This window comes from Pollachius pollachius (assembly GCF_949987615.1).
Source record: "Pollachius pollachius genome assembly, chromosome: 11".
In the NCBI taxonomy this organism is placed as follows: domain Eukaryota; kingdom Metazoa; phylum Chordata; class Actinopteri; order Gadiformes; family Gadidae; genus Pollachius; species Pollachius pollachius.
The window spans coordinates 6,303,035-6,313,376 of NC_136944.1; the positions used below are offsets into that span (position 1 = coordinate 6,303,035).

A 10,342-nucleotide genomic window follows, 5' to 3' on the forward strand; every position below is an offset into this window, starting at 1 on the left:
GAAGATTTGAAAATGGGCATTTTTAGAAAAAGTAGTAATAGTAATAGCTTACCATCAGTATCAGTATGATTTATCAGTACAAATGTATGGTGTATCTATGGTGTTTTTTGTTGGTTTTGAGGCACGACAGCTGTGTCCAGTACAGGGTTTCATTGTTCAGAGGCTCGCACGTAGAAAAATAACCCCCACCCGCTCCTCCTAATTGGGATGGGCTTGGCTGCATCATGGAACTCCCGGGCTGAAAGTGAGTCGCACTCCGGCCCTGATTACGCTGGACAAGAACGAGGGGACCTGGGCCAGGGTAGCAGAGCGCTTCAATGGCTTAACTGACATAAAGGGGACGAGGGACTAGTCGCAACTGAAAGCCTGCTGGAAAAACTTAAAGGCAAAAAAGGATGTGGCAGAAGTGAGGAGGGGGATGTTTCAAACTGGCAGAGGACCACCACCAATGATTACGAACCCTCAAAATCAAAGAAAATGATTGATATCTTCCCGCAGCTGTGAAAACTCGCTATTTTCATAAAATTATATTGGGTTTAACCTATCACTGATTTTCCTGCGAGAAACTCTTGCCTCTAACCCCATCCAGCGAAGATTTGCAGCCATGTTGTCCAGAAAATTGAGATAAACCGAACATAAACCTCCTCCAGGGGTGGTTTGCATATAACTGCTAAACCAGGTTAAGCCTAGGTTTAAAAATACTGGTGCAACAAACTTAAATTGTATCTCAATTTAAATGGAGTTTAAACTGCGATTACCAAAGGTTTAAATTTAACCAGGATTCATATTAAACAAAATTTTAACTTGGTTTAAAGTTTGGTGCAACACCTAACCCTAAAGCTTTATTTAATCCAGTTTAATATTTATATATTTATTTATTGCACATCTGTTGATGTGCAATAAATATCGAAGTTTATGTACAAGTAGCTGAATGTTCTACTCATTTCAACTGACTTGTGAAAACTGCTCAGAATAATCAAAATTCTTTGACATCTAGCAACTTTTTTTTTTTTTTTACAGTAATGCAAATAGTTACTTTCCCTGGTACCTAGTTACTTTTATTATAGAGTAATTTAGTAACTAACTCAGTTACTTTTTGGAACAAGTAGTGAGTAACTATAACTAATTACTTTTTTAAGTAACGTTGCCAACACTGGTTACTTTGAGTCATTGCTTTGGAGTAAAGTTTGTCAGCCCTTGGGGGCCCCCTGGTGGCCCGGGGCCCCAAGCAGTTGCCTACCTTGCCTGTTCACAAGCTGCGTGTCTGAGCTTATCAGTCAAGCAGATCGCAGTGATTTATTTTGATTATGTGACACTGTGTTACACTGTGTTGCCAAGATCGAAGCCTTGTTGAGATCTGGCCAATAGACACGAGTTTGTTATACAGTTCACCAAGGCTGAACGCTTTCTGAAACACTAATCTGTATTCGATTTTTCAAACAAAGGTCATTGTGCTCTTGCATGCCCCAGCAGGGTGTATACTTTACTAGGTAACTCAATAATCTCTTTCAATTTTTTTAACAAAATGATATTCTTTTTATATTTCTTCACACAAGTAGAATTGCTTAACTGCTTGATGAAAGAGCCAAGAACAGAGTGGGTTTTACAATAGAATCCACCAAAATTCCAAAATATCAAGTACCCAGCCTAGCCGGGGCGAGCTGAAGCATTCAAGTGTTTTGCCGCTCTTTTTTGCCATACGTCTGCATTGTTACCCAATTAAGGTTAGGGCTAAAGTTAGTTATCCCTAACCCTAAACATGGTGACGTAGATGTACTATAGGCTAGACCAGGGGTACTCAACCTGGGGTCCTTGGACCCCAAGGGGTCCGGGGCAATACCGAGGGGGTCAATGGATTGTAATTTGTAAAAGTGTTAATAACTTCCGTTATGATTTGTTCAGTGCTTTTAATCACATATTTATTGTTTTAAGTTGAAGCACTTGAAAGACCGCTTTAGAGGTAATTTTAAATGTCTGGGTTCATGAAGACAATGCAAGTCTTGCAACTGTTCAATTTTACTTGAAAAGTTCAAATGCCGTTGGGTCAAAAGGCAATTTAAATGATAAATGACCTTCTGTTATAAATTATATAAATATATAAGTATATAATAAGTATATAAATTGTATTATTGTGATTAGAATTTTAATGTATTTCTATTTATCGGTATGAAACAGGTCTGAAGTATTCAGGTTGAAAAGTTTTAGAATGTAAATAGTTCCAATTGCATCTAGAAGGGGTCCCTGGCCGCGAATAGGTTGAGAACCCCTTGGGTAGCTTACCACTTTTGTAAATGCCATATATACAGTACATTTGGATTGCATGATAGAAATAGATCTATTTCAATTAGAAATCTAATCGGATCAGAAGTGTCCAAGAGGGTGCTTAGTTAAGCTGGTATTGACTGTAAGGTGGATGTTCTATAAGTTCTTGTATGATTATTTCAAGTTGAAGTTCTACATACAGTGGGGAGAACAAGTATTTGATACACTGCCGATTTTGCAGATTTTCCCACTTACAAAGCATGTAGAAGCCTATAATTTTTATCATAGGTACTCTTCAACTGTGAGAGACGGAATCTAAAACAAAAATCCAGAAAATCACATTGTATGATTTTTAAGTAATTAATTTGCATTTTATTGCATGACATAAGTATTTGATACATCAGAGAGCAGAACTTAATATTTGGTACAGAAACCTTTGTTTGCAATTACAGAGATCATACGTTTCCTGTGGTTCTTGACCAGGTTTGCACACACTGCAGCAGGGATTTTGGCCCACTCCTCCATACAGACCTTCTCCAGATCCTTCAGGTTTCGGGGCTGTCGCTGGGCAATACAGACTTTCAGCTCCCTCCAAAGATGTTCTATTGTGTTCAGATCTGGAGACTGGCTAGGCCACTCCAGGACCTCGAGATGCTTCTTACGGAGCCACTCCTTAGTTGCCCTGGCTGTGTGTTCCAGGTCGTTGTCATGCTGGAAGACCCAGCCACGACCCATCTTCAATGCTCTTATTGAGGGAAGGAGGTTGTTGGCCAAGATCTCGCGATACTTGGCCCCATCCATCCTCCCCTCAATACGGTGCAGTCATCCTGTCCCCTTTGCAGAAAAGCATCCCAAAAGAATGATGTTTCCACCTCCATGCTTCACGGTTGGGATGGTGTTCTTGGGGTTGTACTCATCCTTCTTCTTCCTCCAAACACGGCGAGTGGAGTTTAGACCAAAAAACTCTATTTTTGTCTCATCAGACCACATGACCTTCTCCCGTTCCTCCTCTTGATCATCCAGATGGTCATTGGCAAACTTCAGACGAGCCCGGACATGCGCTGGCTTGAGCAGGGGGACCTTGCGTGCGCTGCAGGGTTTTAATCCATGACGGCGTAGTGTGCTACTGATGGTTTTCTTTGAGACTGTGGTCCCGGCTCTCTTCAGGTCATTGACCAGGTCCTGCTGTGTAGTTCTGGGCTGATCCCTCACCTTTCTCATGATCATTGATGCCCCATGAGGTGAGATCTTGCATGGAGCCCCAGACCGAGGGAGATTGACCGTCATCTTGAACTTCTTCCATTTTCTAATAATTGCGCCAACAGTTGTTGCCTTCTCACCGAGCTGCTTGCCTATTGTCCTGTAGCCCATCCCAGCCTTGTGCAGGTCTACAATTGTATCCCTGATGTCCTTACACAGCTCTTTGGTCTTGGCCATTGTGGAGAGGTTTGAGTCTGTTTGATTGAGTGTGTGGACAGGTGTCTTTTATACAGGTAACAAGTTAAAAAAGGTGCAGTTAATACAGGTAATGAGTGGAGAACAGGAGGGCTTCTTAAAGAATAACTAACAGGTCTGTGAGAGCCGGAATTCTTAGTGGTTGGTAGGTAATCAAATACTTATGTCATGCAATAAAAGGCAAATTAATTACTTAAAAATCATACAATGTGATTTTCTGGATTTTTGTTTTAGATTCCGTCTCTCACAGTTGAAGTGTACCTATGATGAAAATTACAGACCTCTACATGATTTGTAAGTGGGAAAACCTGCAAAATCGGCAGTGTATCAAATACTTGTTCTCCCCACTGTAAATGTAAGATCATTTTCCGCATAACTATTTTGAGGGTTGTTTTATTTTAGCTCATTTACCAAACATACATTTTCTGTGGCTGTGTCCCTGCGCACACGCGCACACACACACACACACACACACACACACACACACACACACACACACACACACACCATTTAACATTTCTTTACATCTATGTGGCTTTACTAAAACATACTAAAACATATTTTCAACCTCACTTGGCAATGGCAATGATATCAGTATCAGATATCACAAATAGAAAACATTGTATTAAGAGTGTCGTTAGTGTTTTTTTTTATTTTTTTTACCAGAAGTGCTTGTCTATCTACTGGTAGAAAGGCCTGTGTAAAAAGCGAAGTCTGAACTGAAGCTGGGTAGCTGGTTTTAGTATAGTACTGGTGCACCCCCTGTAATCTCAGATGCACCCCAAGGCATTCTGTTCTGGAACCGGGCCTGGTTGTTGGCGTTACTGAACTTAGTGTGATAAAGGGGGAAGTAGATCTAAAGCAAAAAAGCGAGCGCCTCGGTCCGCACACACACACGCTTTGCATATTTACCCGCCCTGTTGGATCCGTCAACGTCAATTCCCACCCGCTGATTGACGTTGACCTATCCAACAGGTTGGGTAACAGGGGCTTATGAGCGAGTCCTGGAGTGTGGGGACTGGAGCACCAACTCCGTTTTATGACTGACATCTCACCTGTTTATATAGGGCTCCCCAGGACGTGAAATCAGCTCATGGTGCTTATTTTGAAAAATTCAGGAAAAGGACACTATAAGGCACGGTGCTCACTTGTTTTGGCCCTAAAATACTTTATTTGCTACTAAATGTCCATAATTTAAAAAAACAGACAAATATGTCTCACGAAAGACTGCCTTCTGGGATATGGAACACCCAGAAGAACGTTGGGTCCAGTGTGGTCTAGTGTGGTTGAGGTTATTTATTGTCATGGTGATTGGCGCCCAGGTGGCGCCGCGCTCTCCGCTCGGAGTGAGAGGTGTGTATTCTCCTGGTCGCCGGTAGGGGGCGCCGTAGTGCGCCATCTTATATATTTTTTCCTCCCAGGAAACGAAGAAGAAGAAGCGCATGCCGTTTCTATAGTAACTTAGTTTGCACTGTAAACGCTGTTTAGCCAACAAGCTAACGGGTTTGTTCATGAATGTGGGGCTACATTTAGTCTTGCTATTGCATATATAAGCATGACTAAATGACACTACAGAGTCCTGGTAAGATAGAAACCTGATCATGTTTCAGTTTGGGATGCTGGGAACCAGGAGGCGAGGTAAGAAGAGTGGTTTGTTAGCAAAAATAAATCAGAAATCTGCATCTAATTTGGTTTCTTAAAAACCGAAAGTATTGTCTTATGATATAATTCATCAGATTACGCCCTGGCTTGAACACATGGTCCGTTAAACTATAGAAATCACAAATGTATCAAGGAAACAGATTGTTTCATTTTCAGTATCAACAATCTCACTGGGACGTGAACTTGTCAGCATTGCTGTCCTGGGAAACATCTAAGATCTAATTTCTAGCATATAACTTCATTCAGCTTCCTCCGGAGAAGTGAACCATTGAAGACATGTCTTCCCCAGAATCAACGGTGGTGGTAAGAAGAACTAGCATGACGTTGAGCAATATCCCGGAGCATCTGTTACAGACAGATGTGTAACAGATGTATTGATCATTAATCCATTCCCGATTCATTCTCCATCCCCAGGTGCTGCCCATATGGGGCCTGGCGCTGCCTCTTCCCGCCGTGCTGATGATCGCTGTGGGCATTTACGTCTTCGTCCTCGCGATGGCGCTCTGGTTCCGCCATTGTCTCAAGGTGTGTCCCCGACCCCTATACAGTTCAACGTCATCACTCAAGGATACCTGGTTTTATGATATATAACGATGTGTGCAACATTGATATTGTAATAAAAAACAACAACATGATGAAACTACTTAATACTGTCAACATTTAATTGTGTCATAAAGGTAATGGTGACTACCTCTTAATAATGTTAACATATAATTGTGTCAAAAACATAATGGTAACTACCTCTTAAAGGTGACATATTATAGCACAAGGTGTGAGTGTGATTAGCTGTTACAAGCCGTTTGGAAAATCTGCCTCTTCTGACATTATAGGTGGGCGTGTCCATCTAGATTTTTGACGACTAGATGAGTAACGTTTGCTACTGTCCACGGGGTAGGCCGGTAGACTGATCTATCCATCATACATCTAGGTTGACACACCCAGTTGTGATGTCAGAAGAGGCAGATTTTCAAAATGGCTTGTAACAGCTTATCAGACTCACACCTGGTGGTATAACGTGTCACCCTTATAGTGGCAACAAATAATTATGTCAAAACCAATTATTTGGTTTTGACATAATTGGTCATGTGTGGTCACTCCCTCAATAGTGTCAACATATGATTGTGTTATGAGAAGAGTGCTATAAAGGTACCACCTCCTGGTCATCATCCACGTGCTCCTGTGTCTTCCCCCTGTAGGACCGCTGTTCAGGCATGTGGAACGACTGCTGTCCGGACCTCTCCCCCTGTGAGCACTGCTTGGTGTGGGCAGAATCCTGCGACTGTCGCCCGCCGTCTGTCCGCTCGTGCCTGGACCATACCTGCCCTCCCCCCACTGTACGTAGAGTCCTGAGACTTTATGCCTCTGCTGTCGACCGTTTAACATTGGCCCGAGACTGAAGGCTGCTGTAGGGGAGATTTCAGGATTTCAAATAGAGAGAGAGAGAGAGAGAGAGAGAGCAGAAGAGGGTTGGATAAAAAGAAATAAGATACATACAGTATAAATATAAAATACCGACACAAAAGCCCCCCCCTCCCTATGTTTCTCCGCCATCAAGGAGTGTTGTGTTCACTGCACTTGTGTTGGAGGAATGTTGAGGTATGATTTCGCTGTTTGAGCACATGAAGGGATTTCCAGGACAAATCAGTGAAGGGATGCTCTGATCGGTCAGAAATGAGCTTGGAAGCGTCTCAAGTCAAACTCATCCCATACAGACGCATGGAGAAACCAGAAAGGATATTCTCACAGGGAATTTCACCCACAATTGCTGACGGATGGTTATGGTTGAAAAAATAAAAATAAGAACACTTAAACAATTATGGCACCTATTGAACTCCTGATCATTCCTGGTAGTAGGGATCCTTCCAGGGATGTTTTTGGGGGGCTTTCTGGGGGGCTAGGGTGAGGGGGCTTTCATAAATATATGGCCTGTTAATCCCTTTGAGACTGTTCCTGTGATTAAGGGCTAAACAAATCAAATTGGATTTAAATTGAATTAAATAACTCTTAAATCTTAACTACAGTGCCTTCAATACCCTTTGACGAATGACTCCCCTGTAGCCCACAAAGTGAAGGCCCCCTGTGACCTGTTCTCCTTCTCTCCCCATCCCACCCACAGTGTGCCAAATGGGACTGCACCTGCACATGCCAGCCGCCCGAGTGTGAATCCTGCAACTGCCTCTGCTTCGAGATCAAGCTCCGCTAGCGTAAACACCTAAAGGGTCCCTTCTGTGATGATGGACACGTGGTACTGACGATCCACTGATGGAGGGTGTCCGAGCACACATCGGTTGAATGCTTTGTAATATAAGGCACAAGTCTTTGTCGGGACCACAGGGGCTATAAGACGCAGTATCCCCAAGCTTGTCATCAGTCAATAACACGGTTGGTATCTGTATTGACGCCCATACCAGTAGCCTTGTGTGTATCTAGACGTTCTATTCTTTCCAGCTCTATTGGTGCATTTGTTTGAAAAGAACAGACTCTCAGACACACTGGACTGACTTTCACACAGACAGTGTTGTTATTTGACGCAACAAAGGCACATGTAAATATATTGCGTCATATGTTCATGTGAATGTTTATATCCTTTCATACCACTGTGTGCGAGTGATCTGCATTTGTACTGTACACCTGTGCGGCCTTCCCTCAATTACAACTTTTGTTACTCTGTCAAATATAATCTAAATATTAGATATGATGTTCTTTTATCCCAGGTGGGAAATTACAACATATACTGTTTACAACACCATTTGGTATTTTACTTTTTTTATTAGTAAATTAACTCTACATGATTTGAGTTCCCTAATTGCCTTCACGCTATTTGCTATTCTTTTTGTTTTTATCTTTGATGTTCTTCATACCCATTAGGTACATAATGCTTATTTTATATGGATTTTAGTACAGTTATAAAGTCACTTGTTTAATGTACTTTATATGTTGTACTCTTAAGTAGAACAATATATTATTTACTCTCATTCCTTGTGTGAGTGTTGGACATTTGTTGTGCTGCATAATGCCCTATTGCCAACACAACGTTTCCAAAACAAAGGAGAGAGAGAGAGAGAGAGAGAGAGAGAGAGAGAGAGAGAGAGAGAGAGAGAGAGAGAGAGAGAGAGAGAGAGAGAGAGAGAGAGAGAGAGAGAGAGAGAGAGAGAGAGAGAGAGAGAGAGAGAGAGAGAGAGAGAGAGAGAGAGAGACAGAAAAAAATATAGCATTTGAAGGTGGGTAATGCTTGCCCAGTCGCCTTCCTCTCTATGTGTCTTGTGATCCCGAGGGCTGAGTGGGAGAAAGAGAGAGTGAGAGAAGGCCATGATAGCCAGCTTGTAATGTTGACAAAGGTCTGCCTGACAAAGAAAACCGGTCCTCCAAGATAGCAGTATAGTCTTTCACCTATCTTAATATTCTATTGTAGCAATCTTCATGAATACTGTCTGTGCAATGGTGCAATCGCCAACGTTGCTGCAAGAGGAAATATATAACTGTAACACTGCTGTGTGGTGATTTGAGCGTGTTTGAAGTGTTGCAAGATATATAAAGGCCTCTGGTGACACATTCATCCATTCAGCATTTTGCTTATCATACAGGCTTGCCTGCCTGCATGTCTAGGTTATAGTGACTAGGAAAGCCAAGCTGTGTGGCTGTTCCTTCAAATGTCCTAGCAGGATTTATCCGCTGCGGTCCCCTCTCCCGGTGGGAGACAGCCGACCACGTCAGGAGGCAGCATCAGTAGTCCCATAAGGGGGCCGCAGTGGAAATGTGTTACGTAACGCTGCTGCCTCAAGGTCAAAAGCTACTGCGACCGATATCTGATTCAGCCGGAATGTGTCAGATAGGCCCGCTATTGTATATCCTAATACGAAGCACAAATCCATTTTGGGCATAGTAATAGGCCTAATAGTAATAGGCCCAATGCTAATAGGACCAATATATAGTAATAGGCCCAATACTAATAGGACCAATGTATAGTAAAAGGCCTTATAATAATAGGTCCAATACTAATAGGACCAATATATAGTAATAGGCCCATATATTGTTAATCGTTCAAATAAAACATTTTTGGTATTGCTCCTCATCCACACTTCCCATGACGGTGACCGTGACACATAGTCAGTGTTTCATTCAGTTGCATCACTTTGCGTATTCGACTGATTAATGTATCTAATTAATGTAACGATTTTCCTAGTTTATTTTTTATTTCCATAGGCCTACGCCATCTGAACTTGGTTATTTTTTTTGACGCAATATTTTAAGTCGTGCTGAGGTTCGGCCATTGGCGCTATCTGAACAGCACGTATTGAAAACACGCATCGTGCATGTGATGTGCGAGCAGACACGTACAGAACCGCACAAGCCATCCCTCCCACTCCGCTCGGCACGGGCGTCACCTGACGACACAACCTATGAGGAGGTCGGCCAACCGCTGTGAAGCTGAGCCCAGCGCTCCCATCTCATTGGAGGACGCAGGTCGTCACTCGCATCAGACAGCGTTTTGATTGGTTGCTTGCCGCTGTGGTGAAGCCCCGAGCTCCCGCCCAGCCTCTTGATATTTTACGGGGCTGGACATCCTCTTCCTACATTGCCTGACATTGCCACAGAGAGCTCAGCACTTCCTGATCTGTTTCCTCCTCAGCCATCGCACACAATATTTGGTAAGTGTTTCTGGCAGCCATACACATTTACAACGACGAATATAAATGTATTACTGTTGATTATGCAGGTGTTATACAAGAATATATCGTGATCCCTATGGAAATGTATCGGTTAGACCTTGTCTCATTTTGAGCTCAAGTTGACGTGAGGGCCCGTTTTATTGGTCACGTCCCAGCTCGACCCAAGGTCGTTCGGGTCTCTCCTACTGGGGATACTGCTGACGTCTGTCAACGGGCCGTCGAGAAGCATCGCAATGTCAGTGTTAACTATTGCTCCGTCAGTGTAGGGTCTGTTATGTAACAAGCGACGAAAT

At 42.8% G+C, this 10,342-nt stretch overlaps 2 protein-coding genes across 2 annotated transcripts in view; both read left to right on the forward strand.

Annotated features, from left to right (window-relative positions):
• The first annotated feature begins 5,219 nt into the window (after positions 1–5,219).
• LOC307082218 (uncharacterized protein) lies at positions 5,220–8,230 on the forward strand. Its single transcript, XM_079745719.1, has 5 exons — positions 5,220–5,355; positions 5,626–5,682; positions 5,794–5,904; positions 6,576–6,713; positions 7,496–8,230. Exons 2-5 carry the CDS (start codon positions 5,656–5,658, stop codon positions 7,580–7,582), a joined length of 363 nt encoding a protein of 120 aa, XP_079601845.1. The 5' UTR covers positions 5,220–5,355; positions 5,626–5,655; the 3' UTR covers positions 7,583–8,230.
• A 1,706-nt stretch (positions 8,231–9,936) lies between these two features.
• Positions 9,937–10,342, forward strand: part of LOC307082990 (fructose-bisphosphate aldolase A-like) — a 9,313-nt gene continuing 8,907 nt past the window's right edge. Inside the window, exon 1 of the mRNA XM_079746759.1 lies at positions 9,937–10,028. The gene's annotated coding sequence lies outside the window, so the exon portion shown is untranslated. The remainder of the gene's footprint in view (positions 10,029–10,342) is intronic.

What these genes read in the sequence shown, in the direction of transcription:
- LOC307082218 (XM_079745719.1), top strand. Translation starts at nt 5,656, where the DNA reads ATGTCTTCCCCAGAATCAACGGTGGTG. An exon ending in CCCCAGAATCAACGGTGGTG is followed by an intron (nt 5,683 to 5,793) that starts GTAAGAAGAACT and finishes CTCCATCCCCAG; the next exon opens with GTGCTGCCCATATGGGGCCT. An exon ending in GGTTCCGCCATTGTCTCAAG is followed by an intron (nt 5,905 to 6,575) that starts GTGTGTCCCCGA and finishes TTCCCCCTGTAG; the next exon opens with GACCGCTGTTCAGGCATGTG.